This window comes from Saccostrea echinata, unplaced genomic scaffold (assembly GCF_033153115.1).
Source record: "Saccostrea echinata isolate AGI-Se365-2 ecotype Australia unplaced genomic scaffold, CSIRO_AGI_Sech_v1 ptg000015l, whole genome shotgun sequence".
NCBI classification, from domain to species: domain Eukaryota; kingdom Metazoa; phylum Mollusca; class Bivalvia; order Ostreida; family Ostreidae; genus Saccostrea; species Saccostrea echinata.
Genome location: NW_026889764.1, coordinates 2,300,501 through 2,325,954, shown reverse-complemented (window position 1 = coordinate 2,325,954; position 25,454 = coordinate 2,300,501). Strand labels below are relative to the sequence as shown.

The following is a 25,454-nucleotide window of genomic DNA, read 5'->3' as shown; positions in this document are numbered from 1 at the left end:
CGTTTTTACTAAAGTAAATCAATCTTCCATAGTATTTACTATGTTTTTTTTCTCTTTGATAGTTAATTTTACACGAATTCCTACAAGGACGGATATCGGAAAAGTTCCTTTATTTTGATGAGAGTGTTCAGATAATTACGATAAATTAAAAATAAATGACCATTGACATCTAACTTAGAACTTTAGTAACCCATATCTTAGATTATAAACCGAAGTCATGTTCTGGGGGTAATGTGTGTGCCTAGAAATTTCCAAATACTTTGTATGATCATTTTTCATTTTTAATTTACTAGAAGTAGATAGGTACAAAGACTGCAATGAAAGTAGAATTGCTTACAAATAGCATATCATTGTTGCAAAGATGGTTCCAATCATTATTATAGACATTCTAATATAAACATTTTTATCTTTTCCTTTTCTTTATATTATGATCTTAAAATAAAAAAAATTAGTCTGGCAATGGCCTTGACCAATGAGGCATGACCTTAAGTAAGAATATGACCCACCTCGGGGACATCTGCAAAAACCTATTAAAGTTAGAATATATTCTAAATATAAATTTACCGGTACTAACCCATTTCCTTTTACAATTTTTTCACACTTTCTTTATTAAAAAAAAAATTGCTATATATATATATATATAGCTCCTCCTTTTGCTTGACCGAAAATGTGTTTGTATGTACATGCATATTCTTGAGGTTTGGCTCGTAAACCATTTCAGTTTGTCAGTTAAAGCAAATGTTAAGTCTCATCATAATCCATGTTCTTTTAATCTCATTTTATTTTATTCTGGAAACAAATCACCGGAAAAAAATACCAACAATAACTAAAGTTATAAAATTTAATAAAACCTGTGACCTTTGCAAGGACTCTAAACAATGTGCGAATTAAATTCTATTTTAATTGAATTGAAAGTTTCAATCATCTAATGAGGAAAGACGGCTCTACATCTATAAGGAGGATGATTCAAAACACTCCAAAACATATATTTTCAAGATAAATCTGTGAAGTAAAGAACGAAAGACAATATACAAGAAAAATAGCATGAATGAGACTTCAGTTAGTAAAGTTCTTTATATAACTAATTAAAAATCTAAATAATAACGCTGATTTTATTTCGTATGATTAGGAGAAGATATTAAGAATACCTGGACTATTTACTCATGTATGACAAAATTTTACTCTTCGTCAGATGGTTAACGTGTTATTGAGAGACTTAAGAGCGTGAAGAAAAAAAGAAACAATCTAATATATAACAATTATTTCATGTGCATTAGTACCAATGTCTTTAGTCAAGGAATATGTACATGGAGGATAAAAAGTTGTCAAGATTTAGTCCATATTGCAAATGACAACTGGACAACGAGCATGGTGCATAATGAAATCACTAGTGCTTCCTAGAACGGTTCTTCTAATTACACCAACTCCTCTAGTTCCAGTTACGATAAATTTGGCATTTTCTTTATGAGCAATATCTACAATTGCATGTTCGGGTTTCGTGTCTACTCTCTCAACACGTATTTCTGGGTTTACCTGTTTTAAAAAAATATAGAATGTCATTTGCTTAATAGATATAAAGCAGAACTAATGAAATACAATGTAAGTAATTTACGAAAAACTGTTGTAAGAGAAGAACAACCATAATTATCTTTGCAGTTAAAATTGTGAAGTTTCGGGAAACAAAATTGTCTCAATTCATTATACGAGTATCCGGATTTTGTTTTACTAAACGAATATTTCATTATTCCTTAGTTCATAGTGAAAAAATATGACTCCATTTAAAATATGTTTTCATGTTATTCGTTTTAGCTGTAAATATATTTTTGTATTCATTAAGGCAACAAATATAATGCCTAAAATTGAGAAGGACCTCAAAAAAAATCTGTATATGATTTCAAAAGGTTTAGTTATTGTGTTTATGAAGAATTGTCATCAAAAAATCAAAATTTACTTGAGATTCCTGAGCAAGTTTTGTGTACAATTCTTTCAAAGCAACGGCCTTTTTCTCAGCTTTTATGTTGAACTCTTCATGTCGTCCTGGACCTAGTCAAAAAGATAAGGAAATGCAAATCTACAAACTATATATATTTCATATCTTTAAATGACATGCATTGGTCAAAAGTTGCATTTTAAGAAAAAAATTGTAAAATGAAACAATTCATCTCTATCGCTAAAAGAACAGGGTAATATCTTGTATTGTTTATATACTAGTATAATTTTTATAGTTTAAAACTAACATAAGAGAGAAAAAATGTAGGAAATAATTTAACAAAACTCTTAGGATATTTTCTTTTCTTAAGATCAACTAGTGATTGATTACAATATATACTGCGAGAGTGTATGTTAACTTAAATTATTGTTAAACTATATTTAAGATTTTTCAGGCGTAAAAAGACTTGTAAAGCATCAGAATCATCTGCAATCAATGAAGCAACTTTTCTCTCACCATCAGCCAATTGTTATAATATAAACAATATTTTCATGTTCTGTAAAAAACAATAATCTGGTTCTGGTAAATTAAAATATATGTTCATTTTTATTTCGAAGCAACCTTAATCTTTTCACAATGGCCTGGGATTCAAGTCTGAGATTGAGTTGTGATGTTTTTACTTAGTTGCAGCCAGGATCTAGTCCTAAAATCTTTGGATCATGTCACACTTTGAGAACAGCACGTTGGTAGCTACTTTCATTTTCAGAGAATTGATTTAACATTTCTTTGCTTCTGACATCATCTAATATAAGTTTGTTACTGATGGAGATAAATGTATGCGTTACCCGTAATTGTTATTGAAGGAGGGAGAAGTTAATGTTTGTTAACAATAATACAATGTCGGAAGACAAACAGATGTCTCAAACTCCTACTTAAGGACCTGAACCTAGACAGCATAAATTTGAAAATTTTGAAACATGGTACATTATTTACGTCAATCACCCAAATTTCTGCCTGTCAAATATTCAGAAGGGAAATAGATTTATAAAGTTTTTAGTGCATCATTACGTTGTTCATCTCTAAAATCTGGACTTTGACCTGGACCACGAAGACCTTAAATTAACAGAGCATTTACTCAGCTTAAAATGATTAATTATCAACAAGGGGCACTTACAAAGTACATGACATAATGTATTTTAGATTTATCCCTTGGAACCCAGATTAAGAGGACCCTGGCCACACAGGTTTGGTGAAGGACTTAACTTGGTGACTGCAAGATGTCCAGAGGTAGAAAGAGGATTTTTTAATATTACATTTTCAGAAAACGATTATGTAAGCTCACCCTGGATTATGAACTTTGAAACCAGATGCCAGAACATTTGCAATTTCATGCATAGAGCTCTTTATAATTGAAACAACCTGCATGGAAGGTATTCAAATTTAATTTAGTATAATGCAGTTTTAACTATTAGCAAATAAGCACAATCCGCGTTCCTGACCCAGGTAAAATCACTTTTCACAAATTTAGTACCGGACTAATAATTCAATATTGATGTTCACCCAGCTTGTTTGACAGATCCCAGGCAATTATCTTTAATTAAAGTTGACTCATCAATTTTGTCTTCTTTATTACATGACCGTTTTTCCTTACCACCTGAATTGCTTCCCCAGGACCCATGGTTTTAATTTTGCAGAGTTCATTGTCACTATTTTTATTACGTCGTTTAAATGTCCCCGGTAAAGACTTTCAAATTCTACTTCAGCCTTGTGGAGTCTCCTCTCCTCTAAATCTAGGAGAGTTGCAATATTGAAAATTTCCTTTGTTTCAACCAAAGATGCTTATCACCTAAAATTCATTCTACAAAATTTATTTTTTAAAAGGTTTTAGGAACAGTTCTAACAATGTTCAAAATTATGCTCTGCTACTGAACAATTTAGTGATTTTGGCCATGTATATTATGTATAACCTCTACAGGTAAAGTTACTACATTCTAGACATTGTCCTAAATTATTTCACCTTCAAGCATGCAAATTGCTTAAATTATTCTTTGAAGGTGTACATTTCATATTTTTTAATTGTAAAGCACAGAAATCCATGCGGTTTGGTCAAAAAAGTAGAATTGTGAACATTATACAGAAAGTTTTTTTATTTCTTTATATTTTAGATATTTAATGTTTGGATTTCTTTATATCTTAGATATTTAATGTTCAATTGAATTTCTTTATATTTTAGATATTTAATGTTTGAATCATTTACAATGAAAATAGGTCCAAAAATATATATCAATCCAGGCATCCATCTTTTGTTGTATCATCTGTTGTATCATCTGTTGTATCATCAATATGAAAATAAGTTATGAATGAATATTGTGATTCAGAGTGTGAAGTAGCCTGTGATATTTAAAGATTACTCCAACTTGAATATTTTCATTTTTTTTCATGATACCGATCTCAAAATTTGTAAAATAAGTAAATACAGACAGCGACTTGCTTTCAAAAGTAACATAATTCATAAAGCATTTCATTACACTGGATTTTGAGTAAGTTGCTTTTTTCCTCCTTTTGCACACTTTCACTTAGTCATACTTAGAACATTGATTTTATGCCCCGAGGTCAAAATCTTTAACCTTCCTAATAACTTTTGAACCATACAAGTAAAAGACCTTATATTTTGCAAAATGATAGAAAAATATGAGAGCTTTAATATTTTACAATCATCATGTTTGTCTGCTTTTCTGTCTGTTTGTCCGTCTGTTAGTGTCATAACTTGGTAAATAAGAAAACATTTGAACCTCATATTTAACACAAAGATTGCTTGTGACTGAGACCTAAACCCAATATCATTTTGGGAAGTTCAAGGTCATGCACTGGCCAAAAAAGAGTAAATTCATGCCCATTCCATAATTTTTTAATGAAGAAACACTGAAGTTCACACCTCAAGAAAGATTACTTATGACCTGATGGTTTTTCTTTTAACAAAGGTCATTTGGATAAATTTAAGATCTCTTTCAAAAATGTAAACCTGTCCTTTCCATGTCTTGTAATGAAGAAACAGAGAAAGCTCCAACTTGACATAAAAATCACTTATGATCTGATAGTGTCACACAATGTCACTGCTGATAGAAAAATTGTATCATTCATGTTTGGTCCATAATTCCCCAATGGAAGATAATATTTACAACAAAAATTATTTATGACCATAGGGTGTTTTAGACTTAGAGTCATTTGGGCAAGTTCAATGTCTCTGGCAGAAAAAGGAAGTAAAACTCGGTTCGGGTCCATAGCTGTCTCATAGAGAAACATTGGAAATTCACACTTCAAACAAAGATTACTTCTAACTTGAGGGTGTATTACATGTACGATCTTGACCCAAAGACATTTGCTCAAGTTCGAGGCTACTTTCAGAATTATGTACAATTCCTTTCCAGTCTATAAAACTCTTATGGAAAAATATTAACAGTAGGTACTTCACACAAAGATTACCCATGACCAGATGGCATATCATGACCTTGAACAAAAACATTTGGCAAATTCAAGATCTCTTTTTGAAACATGTATAATTCTTGCCCTATGGTGAAATCTTGTAATGAAGAAACACTGGAAGATCGTTCTTTGCACAAAGATTTTTAATGAAAGGTTGTTTAGGACCTTGACCAACAATCATTTGGGGAATTTCAATGTCACTGGAAGAAAAGTTTATAAGTCGAATATGTTTATCGTTAGAAATGGCCCAATTTATCAAACACATCTTGTTTGTTTTAAAATATTAAAGTCGTCTATTCCACGCGATCCATCGCTTACTGACAGATTGACAAATTTTGATCTTTATACTCTGCAAATACAAACCTATTCATGTAGGTTATCACTTTTTCAGGCATAAAAAAAATGTGTCTAATCGGAATTCGCCATGTTGCTATAGTGATCGACATAGTAATCATTACACAAGTTTGGCTTTCCAGAAAGCCTGAAATGTCATCTCTTTGGCTTCATTAATGTCACAGAATAAACAGTGGAATGTTATATTATTTTCTCAGCTATTACAGGCAGTAGTATCGCTTTTGAAAAAATGGGGGGGGGTGGGGGGGTGGAGGACAAAAAAAAATCGACGATTTATCTGAACAATCTTTGACAAGGGGAAAAAGGGGCTATCCAAACTCAACATTTTCATTTCTTGGAAGAGAAGGAGGGATTACAACTTTTCCGACAAACATATTTTAAATTATAATACATTCTAATGGGATGAATCGACGTACCATACTGCAACAAAAGGTGGAAGAGGGGTCAAGGGTGCGCCTCTTCAATGTTTGGTGCTATGTGCCTGTATTATTTTACCTGTTGTAAATATGCTTTATTCAGTTAAAATATATTTTGTATAATGTCTGTAAAAATTTCTAACCACTGAGAAATATTCGTAAGAATTATTTAAAGTCATATATTGCGTTTTTTTTTTTTAAAGTTCAGACTACCTAAATTAAAAAGATCTTTCTATTTGATTTATTACTTTATATAAAAATAGGACTTTCCTGTAAATTACACAATTTAAATCAATCACGTTTCAAAAATATTAGAAATTTAAAACAAAAACCGATTTATTTACCGATTCAGATTTTAATTAACAGACACATTTTTTTTTTAATCAGTCGAACTATGGAAACATGAGGTTATTCAAGTTCAAAATCGGTGAAAAATTTAATTTCAACGTAAATAACATATATCATGTTTAGCTACACCCAATCTCGTATTTTTATTTTTTAGCTCAGATACGTCATATATAGCTTTAACAATTATTCCGGAAGAAGATGGATAAAAACAGCGTTCCTTTCGACTTTAGTTCTTAGCCGCCTACTACGGCAGCAAAGAAGTTTTAAAGCGCCAACTTAAATTAATCTGAACCTGAATTAATTCCCAAGACTTTCCTTATTTTCCTTAATCGTATCCTATGAAGTGACTTGGCCAACGAGCCACTGGGATTTGATTGATTATCGAGCCACTTTGAATATCAAGGGAAAAATTGAGACACTCCTGCATCATGCCCTTCTGCTGCCCATGCAGATTCATGTTCTAACGCTATATTATGTATAATATAAGTACATGTACATATATACGCTCCTGGGAAAAAATCATGCATAGAAAGGTAATAAAATTAAAACGTTACCATTTAAAATTAAGTATTAACACACCGAAAAGAACCCCAATCTACCAACATCGATTTTATAGGCTGTTCCATGAGACACACATTTAAAATTTAAAATTTTGGCTTTATTTCAAGAATACGAGGAATGATTTTTTTTTTTACCTTTTCTCATTGACAAAAAACGCAAATTAGAATTGCATAAAGAAAATTATAACAGTTGCTTTGTTTATTAATTCTTTAAATCTGGGCCAGGTAAAGAAAACTATCTTTTCTTATACTTTTCTACAGGGGTAAATTTAAATAAAAAAGAATAAAGTGCACATATCCGAGAAAATACTCATATAATGATTCTTTATGATCTTTATTCCAATGCCTGCAGCACTGAGTTACTTAAACCAGAGACATTTACAAGTATGTTTCTGCCTAAATTGTGCTTTTAGGTAAAATTTCTTTTCTTCGAAATTTATTTATTTATTTATTTTTATTTATTTATTTATTTATTTATTTATTTATTTATTTTTTGAATAAGTTCTGTTTTATTTTTCATATATATACGGCATTAATTATCGATTGACTAAAGTGCACATAAAAGTAAAGTTTTTGCCATTGTATATATGCATTTAATGTGAGTTGTTATTTAAATGTTTTCACTGTTTTCTTTCGTCAGTAAATCTTGGATCCACGCCTTGACTTATACATTCAATATGCCATGTTTTGTGTATTTTGATCCCTGCGCGCTGACCATCGTTTTACGCAATAGCCTAGATACAATGTTTATGTGTATAAACCGTTAATGAAGACCCACCACCACCCAAGTGATCCTACCCCTATTACTCTTAATGAACACTGGTGTAGTTTTACTTTAAGACGGACCATTTTGTTTAATAATAATAAGACAGACTTTGGTCAATTTTGTTAACATCTCTATATTTAGAAATCGTGTCATCGTCAGTTCCTTTGCCAGACCACCAGCTTATCAATGGCAGCTTACACTAGGACTTCACTTCCGGTGATTCAAACTTAATGTGTCATCTCCCGAGGGAGATGACAATCAGTGGTAATACAGCTAGTTTCCGGTTTTTGAGTTTTAACGTTGGCATATCTAGGTCAAGTCTCTTACATAATATCTATGCATGAAGTAGGAGAAAGAGATACATTATCGCACTTGCAAAAAAGAAGACTTAACGTGGAGTTATTTTAACACCAAATAAGTAATTATTATTTAATTAAAAGTGAGATTGAACATTAACAAGAACTCATCTGACTTGTCATACATCTATGCTTGTTGCTAAGAAAATATTTCATGTAGTTAAAGTTGAAGATATTTAACAATAGCACTTTTGATATAAATGATTAAAATAGAGAGTAAAATAATATTTATATCATTTTGCAATGATCCATACCCATCATATCTTTCATGAACAAATTCTCCAAAGCGTGTAGTAAAACGACTTTGTATTCCTCTTTATGAAGATGTTCTGCATACCCTGAAATTTTAGGTTTACAGCTTATTTATCAAGGAAACACCCATGTTCGAATATATTTAAGCATGTAACATAAATGTTCTTAAATATACTTTATCATGCACTTTTTACATTGTCACATTATTCAAAATTATATTAATCAGGCCTAAATAAGGACATTAAATGAATCATGGTATTTTTAGATGAGTTTTACTCGTCGACTGCAATTAAAATAACTATTTTTGTACAAGTTCTGGAAAATTCGTTGGCAAACAATAAAAAAAAATCAATATATTTATCTTACACGTAATATATTTTACTTTCTATGAAGTAAATCATAAGTTAATGCACTTACATCTGAATGCATACTGTGCGAATTTACTTTCATCGATAGCAATAACAACCGTAGCCATTTTAGGGGGAACTTCTATGTCGTCACGGATGTTAAGTATGGAGGTGTAGTTTTCAATACACTGTTACGTGTGCACCATTTAAAAAAAGGCACGAACTGGTTTTAACTTTATTAAATCACACTAAAAAATACCTGTGCTTGTTGTCTAGAGTTGTTGAACAATTTAAAGAATGTGAACGGAGGTGTAAAAGAAATTTAGAAAAGGGGTAGCTACGTACATTTTATTTCTCTCAAAATAATTATTTCGTAAGGGCTGGATAAGAGATAAATGCATATCTTATCTAAGTAACGTATACAGGCAATGTTTTTATCAACGTGAATCTGTGCTTAAAAAATAATCTGAATCAGTTAAAAGGTCTTCATTTTTTAAAAAATATTTCGCGAAGAATTCATTTGTGCAGTTCATGTTTAATATAATGACTGTGTAAATCTTCGTATACAGGGCTCCCCCTCCTTTTTCTCTCTACAAAGTACATGTACCTAACTCAGTTTTAGGCCTCCCCCACTTCAAGCTCGTATTTTATTAATATATTAATCATTAATTTTAACCTAACCTAACATGGCATAGTTCGCTTTGAGAGATTTTTTTCTATTTCCAGACGACCTTCGTCGAGTCTCTTCATTGCGAAACATTCATTTATTCCTCGGAAATTTTAAGACTTTACAGAAGACACAACGACTTCCGGTTAGGGATATAGTGTACTATTATACCGGAGACTTCAGAATTAAAAGCTAGTATATTACCTCCACACATTTTAAGACTTTTACAGAAGATACATCAACTTCCGGTTAGGGTTATAGTGTACGGTAAAACCAGAGACTTCAAAATGAAAAGTTAGGAAGTCTCTGGTTGTATATTCTGTAAAGTCTTAAATGTGCGCTTAACCTCTGACGTATATATAGAAAAAATACCTTTATTTTGCAAGTTTGTGCACAGACAATTTCCCTGGGATTGCTTTGGGGCTCTATATAATAATTATATACAGTCTTGCAAACGCTTTATAGATGATTGACAGTTTGTCATTGTAAAATTATTCTTAAAAGAGAGCCATTCTATCTTAAAAAATAGACATACGGTGTGCAATGACCGAAAAAAGAGTCGATTTCTTTCAATACAAGCAGAGTAGACCTTTGTATTCTAGTACATGTAGCACTTAATAATCTTACTACGTCTGGAAAGAAAATAAAATTTGCTGCACTCGGAGGGGAAAAAACCTTAATGCTTGTGAAATAAATTATAAAAAAAAACATTAGTGCGAATAATATTTCAACACCTAACCATTTTTGTGTGTTCAGTAATAGTAGAATATACTAAAGTTGAATGTGTGAGGAGGACCCTGAAAACACCTGAAATATGCATTCAAACCTTAGCTTTCCCCGTTTTTTCTCTAATTTTGTTAACCGTCCGATCAATTTGGTACATATGTAGGTGTCACTCGGCACACCTTGGCTGAAGTACCACGATAATAACCGAGGTGAGCCAAAATTTAAATGTACTTCCGTTTCTACAGTGAATGGAATTCTTGCTCTTAGAGAAAACGTTTACACAGTCAGCATATAAATGTATATATAAATATTAAAAAATAAATACGATTAGCATTAAAAGGAAGCTCTTCAATACATAATATTTTAATTTACAGGAAGCTGAAAAAGCATCTAGTAAACAAAAAAGTCGTCGAGTCATCATCTTCGCTAGCCAAGGGTTTCCGATCCGAAATCTACTCTACAACCCTTGGCAGATTTGGCTGAAAATTTTAGAACTCGTGCAAACGAATTTGATTGGCTGCGAAGTCCCAGTCTACGCAAGGTTTTTACTAATCGACGATTTTCGGCTGAATTAAAGTCTGTTCGTGTTTTATGCAAAAGAAGAGTATTATTTACAAGGGATGAAAGTTAGGACGTGATATATGCTAAAAAAAAAAAAACAAGGGAGTAATTAATTTGAAATTTTTTCTTTTGATTATATACGTTTTCAAGAATTATTGAAAGGACCACATAAGTCCGTGTTCCGCATTTTAGGTGCATCAATTTAAGCCAATCAAATGTCACGGCTTATTGATAATAATTGATACGGAAACATGTAGAAAGTGTTGTCAAACTCTTGACAAAAAATCACGACGAACGATATTTTGTACCACTTTTGAGGTGTGCCAACAGCTGTATGAGGTTGCTGGGTTATATTCCACATCAGATTGCATGTAGGTCGCCATATTGTTTCAAACGTCATATTGATTTACGTATGTTACAGCTATTTTCATTGGACAAATATTAAAGAGCTTCAAGGGACTTAACTCAATTACGGCGATAGGCGGCGCAATTAAAGTTCCCGTTTGGTGGGACTAAATCTGCCAAGGGTTGTAGAGTAGATTTCGGATCGGAAACCCTTGGCTAGCGAAGATGTCGAGTCATGTGCGAGCAGATATTTATATTTGTATTTTGCCGGATGCCTCAGGTAGAATTAATAGTTTAGTCGATCACAAAAAGCTTGTAAGAGGGATGGATTGAAAGAAAATAATATTTTCTACAATGTAGCTGATGCGCATAAAAAATGACATTCGTGTCATGTAATTTGCAGTGTGTAATGGGTCTCCATCACTAAGAAATCTGTTAGAAATTAATTAATTGAATTTCATGTACCATTTCTCAATATTTTACTTGTTCAATTACATGTACTACAAAACATATATTTACCTTAAGATTTATAAGTCCAACAAGTACCCTGAAGAAATATAAAATTTACACTTGCGCTGGCTGAAATAAACTCATCAAAAGTAATATTAAAATAATCATAAATACCACATATGAATTACATGTATTTTAGATGTACATAAACAGACCTGTATGAGAAGACACGAACAAGTGCAAGCATGGTATACAAAACCTTTGAGAATACATTAATACCTCATTGAACACATTATCAAAAATAAGCTGAAAACAATAAGTTTGATTTTACAACCGGTGAAGAAGACAATAAAACTTCTTATTTTAGTCTTCCATCTTACAGACGACAACAGGACAGCTTGAATGATGAAGAATGAAATCACTTGTACTGCCTAGAATGGTTCTTCTTATTAGACCCATCCCTCTACTTCCGGTGACGATACAAGCAGCATTTTCCTTGCTTGCGACGTCCACAATGGCATACTCTGGTTTACTGTTAACTCGTTCTATGCGGACTTCTGCATCAATCTGTTTAAAACAAGAGAAGTTTTGGTACATTTAAACATTATTTAAATGCAATGTAGTGCACACTTTTATTTTTGCTGCAGATTTTTAAAATAGTTTTTTCATTGCATTGTTAATCCATGAAATAAGCAGTTGATGAATAAAAAAAAACAACAAAAACTAAGGTGATTCCTTAGATTAAAAAATTATGACGAGCAAAATCAAAGCTGTGTACTTTTTTTTAGTTCAACCATCAGATCGTATTATTGTTGAGTAGCTCTTGGCTTTGTATAACTTCAACTGAATAGCTTTTACGGACACCATAATCCCTACCATAAAAAAGGCAGTGCAAAACAAAGAGAAGCAAGGTGTGTTTGTGAAACACTGGTGCCCCCGTATGGCAGCTTATGGCGAAGGTTAAAGTGTCTCAAATGCAAGTCAAACTCCAGGTCAAGAGATCAAAAATGTTGGTACAAAAAGAAAGGTCTTGTCTCGAGGAATATACCTATAAAATATGAAAGCCCTAGCACCAACCGTTGAAAAGTTATGGCAAAGGTATTTTTTTTTTCAAAGTAAGTAAAATGGCAAGGTCAAGGTCAATTGCTGCCCAAGAGAAAGTCTTGTCACAAGTGATACACATGATCCTGAAATGTGAAAGCCCTAGAACCAAATATTCAAATGTTATGGCCAAGGTTAAATTTTTTACAAGTGGGTCAAACTCCAAGGTCAAGGTGGATGTCAAAATTGTTGGCATCCAAAGGAAGGTCTTGTCACAAAGAATACACATGTGAAGTATGAAAACCCTAACATCAACTGTTCAAAAGTTATGGCCAAGATTCAAGTTTCTCAAAAGAAGGTCAAACTCCAGGGTCAAGGTCAAAGATGTTGGTATCCAAGGATGGTCTTCTCACAAGGAATACATATATGAAGTATGAACACCCTAGCACTAACTGTTCAAAAGTTATGGCCAAGGTTAAAGTTTTTCAAAATTAAAGTAGGTCAAACTCCAAGGTCAAAAGGTCAAAGTTGTTGGTATCCTATGGAAGGTCTTGTCACAAGGAATACACATGTGAAGTATAAAAGCTTTAGCACAAACTGTTCAGAAGTTATGGCCAGGGTTAAAGTTTTTTCAACGGTAGGTCAAACGTCAAGGTCAAAGGGTCAAAGTTGTTGGTATCCAAAGGAAGGTCTTGTCACAAGGAATACACATGTGAAGATTGAAAGCCCAATCACCAACTGTTCAAACGTTATGGCCAAGGTTAAAGTCTCATAAAATTTTGCAAAAATGGGTCAAATTCCAAGGTCAAAAGGTAAGATACGATGGTCTTGTTACAAGAAATTATACATATGTGAAAAATGAAAGCCATAGCTCCAACCAATCAAAATTTATGGGCAAGGTTAAAGTTTTTGCGGACAGACAGACAGCTAGACAGACGAACGGACGGACAGGGCAAAAATTATGTGCCACCGTATCTTCGATTATGGGGACAAAAAAAAAAACAAGTACAAATTTTAATGTTTACAAGCAAAGAAGAACATTGATGTTTACCATGACAAATAAATTAGGAAACACTTTTTATATAGTTGCTATAGAAAAAATAGGGTGTCAGTTTCATTTATATTAATATAATTACAATTTTCTTTTGTTCGTTTCGGCGTTTTTTTAAAAAAGATATTCGACCACCAGAAAATTATCTCCCTTGCCTTGAACAGCATTCCAACCAATGAAATGATTGAAAATTTTCACATCAAGCATTTTCTACCAATCACAAATAGAGCAAGTGCATAGTCCGACGACTATAAAATACTTCAGCTCTGTAAACTGTCTTCCAATGCATATGAAGACTTTAATAAAAAAAAGACCCCGGTAATTTCCTTTCAATTAATATTTTGAAGTAAATTAAACAGAACATTAACCCCTCTACAATCAGTTTACACCATTAATTGTTTGTCAATTTCTGTAAACGTAATGGAAGGGTGCACAACAGACAACTTTATTAATTTACCCCAAGACCAGCAGCCATTACTGCATATTTTTCCTTCAGTTTTGCCGCCTTTTCGTCAGCCTCTTTTTGGAGTTCCTGTATCCTTCCGGGACCTGACAATTTGAAATTTGAGATTTAAAATAAAATATTAAACAAACCCTTTATTTTTTATTCATGCAGTAATTTCATTCAATAATTTACAAAGAACAAAAGCTAGTCTAATAGATACAATAAATTGTGAGTTTCAAAATCTTTTCTTTTCATTAAGCTACAAAGCTTTAAGGCGTCTCAATATGAGTGGAAAAAGCTCGAGAGGGACGTTAAACAACAAACAAACAAAAATCAAAGCTTTCATTTTATCAACGCACAAACACGCTACATGTACTTGCTTAAACTAATACCGTATTTGCATATGCATCATTATAAAATTACATTTAGAGTCTGTATATCGAACTTTTTTCTATCTAGCATCAGTCAATGTATTTTACGTGTTGTTTTCTGAACTATAGACTACAATGGAATAGAAAATCAATACCTACATAACTAACACATAACCAAACTCCGTGGTAAAGCCAATTGCTTCAGACTGAAGGAAGCGCTTACAATTTCTCTAGACTTAGTGCCACTGGGAATATTTTACAAAGCGTGCAATAAAACATTCATTGTGAAGAAATAATTACTCATTGTCGTTGGAAATGATGCACTTTTCATCATCTCGGGGAGAAAAATGTTTTCCATGGCGTGAAGTAGAATTACTTTGTTCGTAGGTTTGTGAAGGTGTGCCGCATACCCTGAAAGAAAGAAAAAGACATGCAGATGAATTGTTTGTTTTATACATTTTCAATTCTATTTACAATAAAAAATCTGCTCTATCTACTACTTCAAGAAAGTTTACTGATTGATGAAAATATATCGAGTTTAAATTGACTGCAATTTTTTGTTGATCTTAGTAAACAGAAAATACACAACTCTGAAGTAGTCCTTATACATCGTTTTATTGATGAATACATAAAAAACACATTGATTTGTGAACAACCTAAAACATAAGCAACATTAAACTATTAAAGGTATCCCTATGACTGTACACGTATTTATTAGTACTAACTCTTCATTTGCAAATATTACTGTGCATGACCTATTGACTTTTTCCATGTATTACACTTAACTTTTGTGAATTAATTGAACTTATCTTTATAATATATTACCAGCAGTCTTCAATGAGTCAATTTATCATATTCATAGAGGGAAATAACACATATTACAACACGGATAAAAAAAAAAAAAAAAAAAAAAAAAAAAAAAAAAAAAAAAAAAAAAAAACCTGAATGGAAGCTTCGAGACGTATAATTATATTAATAAAAACACAGTAAGCAAAAGAAAAGAAAAAAAGACAGTAACAGACAGTAACAGATTGAACTTACATCGAAATGCATTCTCGGCATATTTACTTTCATCTACAGCAACAACAATGGTAGCCATGCTCGACACAGAGTTAGACGACTAGGCCTGATGGCGTCGCAGAATTTTTTTTTCTCGTTGTAAACAATGTAGAGTTATCGTTCTTTTGTTCAACATCCTTCTCGGTTGTTTCATATTGTCTTAAAAGATTTGTAACTTGTATGTCAACATAATTATTTTGCATGTTGACATAATTTATCTTGCATGTAGGGGGCAGAAATATGCAAAATCCATAGCCGTACTGATGAACCGGGGGGGGGGGGGGGGGAGTCGTGCCCATTCCCTCCGCCGATCCCCCCCCCCCCACCCCAATAATTTTGTTGATATAAGGTATATATCCTGCTGATATATTATATATAAATACGTTTATTCACCATGTCTCGAAAGCTGATTCCCGGTTATCCGTAATCCTATAGATTTTACTTTTGTATTGTTATAATATGTAAATGGGGCAAAGCCGAGGGAAATAGTCCTGTTCGAGGGGAACTGGAATCTTCTTAGCTCCCTCAAAGATATACTTTTTAATTGTTTTATTATACTGATACAAAAATAAAATTTAAAGGATTACGGATTGCCGCGGGAACTGACTTTCAATTAAAGCAGACATTAGTTCACTTGACTAACACATGGAAATTAGTCCATTTACATATTATAACAATACAAAAGTAAAATCTAGAGGATTTAATACGGATAACTGGGAATCACACGTAGCTTTCGAAGCAGGGATAAGCTCACTTGACTAACGTACGGATTAGGCCATTCACATCGATATTTGGGGAATATTTCATATCTAACGAGCTAATTTTATATAAGGAAAACTCAGCAAAGATAAAGTGAATTATTTTATTATACCTCTACTGATTTCTCCTATATAAAATTTGGATCGTCAACTGTTAATCATTTCCTAGAAATCGCTGTGAATGGACTTATCCCCGTGCGTTAGTCAAATGAGTTAACCCCTGGTCCAGAAGCTAATTCTCGGTTATCCGCACCGTAATCCTCAATATTTTACTCTTTTATCGATAAAGTATGTTACACAATAGGCAAGTGTCCATTGTATTTATATATTTTGCATTCATTATCATCCCTGTAAATTTCATTACCACGGATTGAATTGTGCCTGCGTAAACCTGAATTGATGTATCATGTTGTTGAGATGTCTGAATTAGATCCATGGCCTTAGGAAACGGAGGGGGGGGGGGATTTAGCCTATATGTAGTATACTATAGTAGTACTTTAGTAGTACATGTATACTATAGAAAACATAGCTTCTGTACTTTATATGCTTGTGTCGCCTCAATAATAACGTCTGATGACCTTTTTTAAGGAATTTTTGCTTGGTAGGACTCCCTCCCAAAATTGATATGTTAGGTGCCCATCAACTGTAATTGCTTCATATGGACCTGAGATCTATCCGAAATGGAGTTACAACTACTCTTTTAAGACCATCCAAAGATTTTTCTATGTTAAGCGTCCGCAATTTGGGTTTATATGACTTGAATTTTGTAAAATCTTTCTATATTTGCCAAGAATCTATTGGATTTAATCACAGTTCTAAGTATAGACTGGACATTTTCTATATCTTGATTAAAAACCTATCTTTCTGCATAAAAATGCAGTGATATCAAAACCACTGGATGAGGTCTTTTATACGTCTTTAAAGAGTATCGTCACGCATCTCTCCCCCCCCCCCCCTTAAAAAAGAAGATAAGTATTCAATGATAAGTATTCAAAAGATAATCAGACTCTAAACACAAAAATTTCGACTCTTAACATTAAAAATTCGAATGTCTCTCAGAGAGACCCAAGAATTTATAACTATGATTTATGTTTCGACATTTAGCAAAAATTTACATAAAAATAGACATACATGTAATATTTATAAGCTCCAATCTTTACCCCCTCCCCCATCCCCGACATAAGCACAGCAATTGTATATAAGTTTGGATGAAAAATGAACACGTCCCTGAGGCATTAATTGGTACTTTATTTGAATCTTTGTTCGTCTCAATTTTATTCGTAACCTTTCTGTCTGTTTTATTAGTGATATTCCAGCCAAAGTAAACTGAAATAAACACCGATTTGTAAAAGCTTTAAAAACTTCGTATTTTATGCATTTTATTTTTCTTCATCATGTGAATATATGTAGAAATATAAATACAAGATATGTTGTAGGATTGATATTCAAAATAAGATGAAAAAATATGTAATCTAAAATATACATGATAAAAAATAAAAGACATCTTGTGTCAACCGTGTATACTGCTTAATATCCAACATTTCATTACATTTTCACCCTGGTCATTATATTAATATGCATATACATAAATTTAAAAGTAATAATTATATATAAAGTATAGATACAAAACAACTTAATGCAAAAGACACAAATACAGCAAAGGTAAACAGCGGAGGTCCTCACTGCTAATTTCAAAATCCGCTTCAACTCATAAAGAGCAGTGAGTAGTGACGATGCATAATATCTTCATATATTCTTAATATCATATAATCAGTATACATTAAAAATTTACATGAAAAACCACGGCTTAAACGATATTTTTTGTTAAAGTAAGAGCACAAAAATGCAATTTCTAAAGAAAGAAATACAAATCTGCAGCAACGATTTTTTTTCAAAGTCAGGGGTTGGGAAATATTGGGGGGGGGGGGATTCATTAATAAAATAATATTTGAGTGTTCTACCATACCTCAACAAAAAAGGGGAAGTAGCCTTTGAATGAAAAAAAAAATCACACTAAATTTACAGCAGTAGAAGTGGGGGGGGGGGGTGGGGGCTGGTACTACGCGTCTTAAATATATATATCCCTCGTAAATTTATTGTTTGTCAAGTAAAGGCACAGACACTATTTAAACCTGTTACTATTGGATCAATGCAAGAATAATTCTGTAACCATGTTCTGGAGTACGAGTATTACAGAATCTAATACTTCTCTTTGAGATGTACATGAAATTCAAGAAAAGTTGTGTTTTTAGGTAGAAAAAATTCTCAAAAATGTAAATTACATGTTTTTCTGATCCATTTTGTAAACAAAAACTGGACACTTGGCATGATGAAGAATGAAATCGCTTGTACTACCGAGAATGGTTCGTCGTACAACTCCCATTCCTCTACTTCCGGTTACTATAAATGTCGCATTTTCTTTGTTTGCCATCTGCACAATTGCGTGCGCTGGTTTCTCCGCCGTCTCCACTCTAACTTCCGCTTCCACCTGAATCACAGAAAGTCACCATAATGTTCGCTTTTAAGGTTTCATGTCCACCCATTTCAAATACTTAACAGACCTTCAGTTCTAAGCATGAATCTGAAAGTTTTTCACCACACTTAAATTGCGAAGTGCTTTATCTGTTTTAATTATTTTGATAAAATTTTTAATAACTTTTACATCTCTACTTAATTTTGAAATTCCTCTATAAAATATAGAATTATACAATAAAAACATTTACGGGTGTTATGACAAATACTTAGTACATATATTCTTACTCCTAGTTGTTTGGCCATTGTTGAGTACTTTTCCTTTAAGGTCTGGGCTTCTTTCTTGGCTTCGGCTTGTAGTTCAATGATACGCCCAGGGCCTGAAAATAATAATTTTTGCCTTGTTAACTATGGCATGTCAAATGTTGCAATATTCGATCTTTTCCATTTGTATTGTATAATTTTCTATTTGTATTGTATAATTTTCCATTTGTATTGCAAAAGTTTCCATTTGTATTCTATAATTTTTCATTTGTATTCTATAATTTTTCATTTGCATTGTAAAATTTTTATTTGTATTCTATATTTTTCATTTGTATTCAATAATTCTTCATTTGTATTGTATAATTTTTTATTTGTATTGTATAATTTTTTATTTGCATTGCATAATCTTTATTTGAATTGTATAATTTTCAATTTGTATTCTTTAATTTTTCCTTTGTATTGTATAATTTTTATTTGTATTGTATAATTTTCCATTTGTATTGTATAATTTTCCATTTGTATTGTATAATTTCTCATTTGTATTGTAAAATTATAGAATACAAATAGAAATTTATAGAATACAAATGGAAAATTATACAATACAAATGGAAAATTATACAATACAAATGGAAAATTATACAATACAAATAAAAATTATACAATACAAATGAAAAATTATACAACATAAATGAAAAATTATTGAATACAAATGGAAAATTATACAATGCAAATAAAAATTATACAATACAAATGAAAAAATATACAATACAAATGAAATATTATAGAATACAAATAAAAATTTTACAATACAAATGAAAAATTATAGAATACAAATGGAAAATTAAAGAATACAAATAAACATTATACAATACAAATGGAAAATTATAGAATATAAATGGAGAATTATAGAATATAAATGGAAAATTATACAATACAAATGGAAATGATCGAATATTGCAACGTTTGACATGCCATAGTTAACTGCATTTTAAGGTCAGGCGCAACGTAGTCATTCTCTATCCAGAGATGTCGGGAGCGTAGCGGAAGACAACTCTGGATAGAGAATGACAACGTAGCTTCCTAATATTTAAGAGTTCCAATAATGACATCTCGACATGCTTTAAAATTTCTTGAGTTTGATAATTTTTAAAACTGATAACTGACAACTACCAATAGAACCATTTATTACACCCCCACTTCATTTTCCATACAAATATAGAGTTTTGGACGGTATGGTTGTGGTTTTTTTTCCCATCAATCGACATTATCATTCCTTGTCCATGACTAATCAGTCTAGCGGACACATACTCATATCTCTGTAGTCGACGAGGTTCTCTATGACGTGTAACAGGACTACTTTGTTCCCTGGCCTATGGAAATGCTCTGCGTAACCTAAAATGTATTCAAATTTGATACTTTAATATAAAGAATATATACAAATAAAATTTAAAAAAAATTGAACATATTTAACAACTCAGTATTTTTAAAATATGATGTCCCCTATAGAAAATAGTCATTCTTTTTGAAAGGAGCTAATATGATACAGTGTAGCTTAAAAAAGGATTCCCATAGTACATGTAATTGGTATACTAGATGCAAGTATTCACTGTACATTGTAAAAGACATACTTAATAATCAAAACCAAAATAAAATACAGGTTACTCTTTTTGTACGTCAGTTTATGATATTTGTAAATTTTTCACGAAACAAAAAAAAGAACAAAAAAAATTTAATCACTCTGAAAATATTCGTAATACATGCACCTTGGAGAGGACAGAGACGTCTAACTGACTACATGTGCTTAACCAGTACTTGTACATAACAACACATACCGCTTCAATCGCGGTTTAGAAAGCGTTATCTGCCCCTACCCAACAGTAGCCTATAATACAACTTCGGTAGCTTATTAAATCCATTCATTAAATAACAAACACACGTATGGATCCTACTAGTTGACTGTTCCTCAGTCTACTAAATATTCGTTTTGGAATATGGAAATAAATGCGTTAAATGTATTAAACTAAAAAAAAAAAAAAAAAAAAAAAATTAATAAAGTGATAAAATCATAACTGACATGAACCGCACCTGTACGTCTTCCCTAAGTATGTGTTTTTCAAAGTTTAAAAATAATTCCAAAGCACCATTCACAAATACATACTAATTCTGTAAATAAGATAAGGTTCTTCGGAGCAAGATCATGCCTGAACATCTGTTTTCTAGTGCCTGCCTCTCATTTACTGTAGCGTTATTTCAACCTTGTTTCTGAATTTTATGTTTTACTCGAGACGGTTTACAATTACGCAGATGTATATGAATCAACTCAGAGAGTGCAGAATCAATTTTATGTGCACGGCCACCGCATCTTAACGTCCTTATGAATAATGGTTCATTCTAGCAGAAAACTACAACTTAAAAAAATACATTACACGTGCAGTTGCTTTTGATTCATTTAGTATGACTATGATTGAAATACTAATGAGTATGTACGGACGGATTGAATTTTTTCATAGCCAAGCATTTTATTTGCATGGGGCTCTCGACCTATTAACCTTTCGCTATCTTTCTCACGGTCTAGCGAACATTTACCTGTAACCCTAACGCAGGTGACTTTAATCAATCATTTAATGTAAAATAAAAGAATTGTTAAAAATTAAAATGTACTTACATTTGAAGGCATTTTCTGCAAATTTACTATCATCAATCGCTACAAATACCGTGGCCATATTGAGCGTTCTTCTGGGTATAATCGAACTGCTTGGACGATAAAATAGTTTGTGTCTATTCAACTTTACAGGGTCGCAACAGTGTGGGAAAACATTCCATTACTCTTTTATGGCATGCTCTAAAATACGGAGTAGCTTTGGAAAAGAATATCGAAATTAAAAATGTCTTTAAAAAGTAAATTGCTCCTTTAAAAAATGGCGACTTGTAAAACATAAAAACTTAAGCATTCATATACCCAATAAATTTTGATATAAGATTAACTTTAACAAATATTTACATTTATTTTTTTATTAGAAATCTCGCTGTCAACAAAATGCCAAAATCCTCTAAGAACAGAAAAATAACAAGATATTCGAGTTATATGTGTACAAATCAAAGGGATTTTCCAAATCACTTTTCAAAGATGATTAAAAACACAAACAAACGAGCAAATATAATAATAATAATTAGAAAAAGCAAAAAAAAAAAAAAAAAAAAAAAAAAAAAAAAAAAAAAGGTATATAAACTTATGTAAATAAATAAACGTATATTAACTGTTCGAAAACAACAAGCGTTTTGTGATCGACAAAACGCATTTTGCCCGAGAACACAATCAATAAATGTTTTGTTGAATCTTTAATTTTTTTATCTAACATACATGTAATTTGTGCTGGCTTCCATGATGTAGAAATTACCTGCAATGCTATTAAATTTGTTACACCAAAGAATGCAAATGAGATTTAGCTGATCCCGCCCACAGTGTGACGTAAGCGGTACACTATCTTATCGACAGGTCCAATATCTCACTCCACGATTAGACATCTATTTATTTATGACTGCTCAGTAAAACATTAGAAAAGTTAGACTTTTTTAGTATAGATTTATACAGGAAACAATTTTTAAAGGTGTAACAATACGTATTACAGGCCAGTAACAACGTTTTCAAAAGTGAGGGAACCAACCTCAAAAAAAAAAAAAAAAAAAAAAAAAAAAAAAAAAAAAAAAAAAAAAAAAAAACTGACCAAAAAATAGCTCCAGAAATGTAGCTCTCCGAAAAAAAATATATTGACAGACAGATCGTAGAGCTGCAGTGCCACCTATAGACTGAAAAAACTGTATATATCTATTGCGCACAAAACTTGCGCTCGACTCTCGATTTATTTCTCAAAATTCTTACCTCAACTGCACAAAAGCTCGATTTCCAAAAATTCAATAGACCTCTGTCAACTACTCTCGTAGTTGACATCTTTACGAAAGTTCGTTTGACCGAATTTTCTAGACGCCTAAAATGGGAGGATGAACAGGCGAAATTTTGGATGGTCTCAATTTCAGGCCCAGGAGGGAAATGTTTTGATGTGAAATAGTGAAAGAATGTGTTAAGAACATAAGGTCAGTAATATTTTGAGATTGTAGTTTAAAAATACGGAGAAATAAATCGACAAACACTGCACTTTTTTGTGCGCAATAAATATACACCTTTTTCAATGGGTGGCACTGTAGCTCTCGGGTCGTCCATCCTAATTTTTTTTTCAGACAAGCGAGATACAGACCTGCTGCTACCCCCCCCCCCCTAAAAAAGACCAAAAAGGGGTGGGTGGGTGGAAGCAACTTCTCAAAATAATCTGACAAGCAAAAAAAGACCTAATTACCTACATGTATCCTCCATATCTTGGAATTTGCCAGTGCTCGACCTTACAGCAACAAAAAGTGTGGGGGGAAGAGGCAAACAGCATCTAAAGGAAAATTTACTGTAGCAAAATACTAAACTATTAAAAAGTGGTCCCCCCCCCCCTGCGTTCTACAGGATAATATTATACTTTCATATATGTTTCTTGAATTTGATCCGTCGAGAAACATTTCTTAAAAACATATTTTAACCCTTTGAATGATGAACCACACCCTCCATCTCGATAGAACTTAGCAACAGTCAACATTGCTTGAAGACGGGTGTAATCCCAAAACAAGAGGCCCAAGGGCCTTAATGGTCACCTGAGTACAATACAACAAATTAGAGGATCCGTTTTTGTTGCCCAAAAGTAAATAAAATAGTATGATTAGCATCAACAAAATAATTGGTCTAGTATCCATCTGTCCCCCATTTATCACTATTACTATGCAGACTATTAACAAAATGTCTATTTTTTAACCCCATATTTTAACTTCTCACATTGGCCTCTTTTGGCCTTTGAAAAACATTTAAAAAGATATTAAGTTTTTTTTTTGTCTCATTTTTATTCATCTATTATTTCCAAGTCTACCTGATCATTAAAACAATGAAAGTACTTTTTTGTATTATACAATAAATATTCTTGCATAATTCTCTTATTCTATTAACCTTTCAAATATATAACTTAAAGTAACTAATTATCAAAGGTGAATGGCAAAGGGGAATAACTTTGCTCAGCAGAATACAAGTTAATAGAGCCCAGACCAAGACCAGAACACTTGACTAAATGGTCCAGATGTTCAAAATTCTGGTAAAAATGCCCGTGCATGTTAAAACTTTTACTCTGTTTGCCTCGAATATGCCCAGAGGCATAGAAAAGGATTTTCAAAGAAATGCATTTCACTATAATATTATTAAATAAATAAAGCCTCATCATTACGCTAGAACATCTGACCCATTGGCCATGAACTCACAATTCTGGAAGAATCACCCTTGCTAATCATAACTAAACACTTGTTTCTTTGCTTTATAACCAGAGAAGAAAAAAATATTTTGAAAGAAATTATGCATTTTCCCCTGTATAATCAATAGAGCCCCGCCCTAACACCAGAACCCCTGACCCAGGGGCCATGAAATTCATGATTTCTGAGGAGGAAGCCATGCTCATCATAACTATATACTTAGTTTATTTAATATCAAGGAGCAGAGAAGAAGATTTTCAAAGAATTAATGCATTTTCACTATATATATATTAATAGAGCCCCGCCCTAACACCTGAACCCCTGATCCAGGAGCCATGAAATTCACAATTTTGGAAGAGGCAACCTGATGTTCGTCATAACTATGCTATGCACCAAGTTAGTTTATTTAATACCCAGGAGCAGAGAAGAAGATTTTCAATGAATTAATGCAATTTTACTGTATAATAAATAGGGCCCCGCCCTAACACCCGAACCCCTGACCCAGGGGCCATAAAATTCACAATTTCTGAAAAGGCAGCCATGCTCACTATAACTATGTTCTTAGTTAGTTTATTTAATACCAAGGAGCAGAGAAGATTTTCAATGAATTAATGTATTTTCACTATATAATCAATAGAACCCTGTCCTAACGCCAGAACCCCTGACCCTGGGGCCATGAAATTCACAATTTTGGAAGAGGCACTCTTGCTCATCATAACTATGTACTTACTTAGTTTTTTTAATACCCAGGAGCAGAGAAGAAGGTTTTCAAAGAAATAATGCACTTTCACTAAGTGATCTATATAGCCCCTATCTAGCACCAGAACCCCTGACCCTGGGGCCATGAATTTCACAATTTTGGTAGACGGCTCAATGCTTATTACAATCATGCCAACAGTTTGACTGCTTGATGTCTAGGAGTAAAGAATTTTAAAGATTGCATTAATTTTGGTTGTTTAAGCCCCACCCCTCAGGCCCGGGGGGGGGGGGGGGGCGAGACGATGAAATTCACAATTTTTGGTCCCTTTCACCCATAGGTGCTATATGTTAAACTTGGTTGAAATTGGTTAAGCGGTTTCAGAGAAGAAGCTAAAAATGTTC

At 32.5% G+C, this 25,454-nt stretch overlaps 3 protein-coding genes across 3 annotated transcripts; all 3 read right to left on the bottom strand.

Moving 5' to 3' along the window:
- Window positions 1-829: 829 nt before the first annotated feature.
- Window positions 830-8,979, bottom strand: LOC133187388 (universal stress protein MT2085-like). The gene is made up of 4 exons (XM_061322741.1): window positions 8,883-8,979; window positions 8,468-8,551; window positions 1,952-2,043; window positions 830-1,533 (listed from the first exon to the last, which is right to left on the bottom strand). The coding sequence occupies exons 1-4, from the start codon at window positions 8,938-8,940 to the stop codon at window positions 1,333-1,335; spliced, it is 435 nt and encodes a 144-aa protein (XP_061178725.1). The 5' UTR covers window positions 8,941-8,979; the 3' UTR covers window positions 830-1,332.
- A 2,587-nt stretch (window positions 8,980-11,566) lies between these two features.
- On the bottom strand, window positions 11,567-15,611 carry LOC133187387 (universal stress protein MSMEG_3950/MSMEI_3859-like). The gene is made up of 4 exons (XM_061322740.1): window positions 15,511-15,611; window positions 14,770-14,880; window positions 14,111-14,202; window positions 11,567-12,128 (listed from the first exon to the last, which is right to left on the bottom strand). Exons 1-4 carry the CDS (start codon window positions 15,566-15,568, stop codon window positions 11,925-11,927), a joined length of 465 nt encoding a protein of 154 aa, XP_061178724.1. The 5' UTR covers window positions 15,569-15,611; the 3' UTR covers window positions 11,567-11,924.
- Window positions 15,612-17,648: 2,037 nt separating this feature from the next.
- LOC133187713 (universal stress protein in QAH/OAS sulfhydrylase 3'region-like) lies at window positions 17,649-21,807 on the bottom strand. Its single transcript, XM_061323116.1, has 4 exons — window positions 21,688-21,807; window positions 20,331-20,414; window positions 19,047-19,138; window positions 17,649-18,774 (listed from the first exon to the last, which is right to left on the bottom strand). Exons 1-4 carry the CDS (start codon window positions 21,743-21,745, stop codon window positions 18,565-18,567), a joined length of 444 nt encoding a protein of 147 aa, XP_061179100.1. The 5' UTR covers window positions 21,746-21,807; the 3' UTR covers window positions 17,649-18,564.
- Window positions 21,808-25,454: the final 3,647 nt, after the last annotated feature.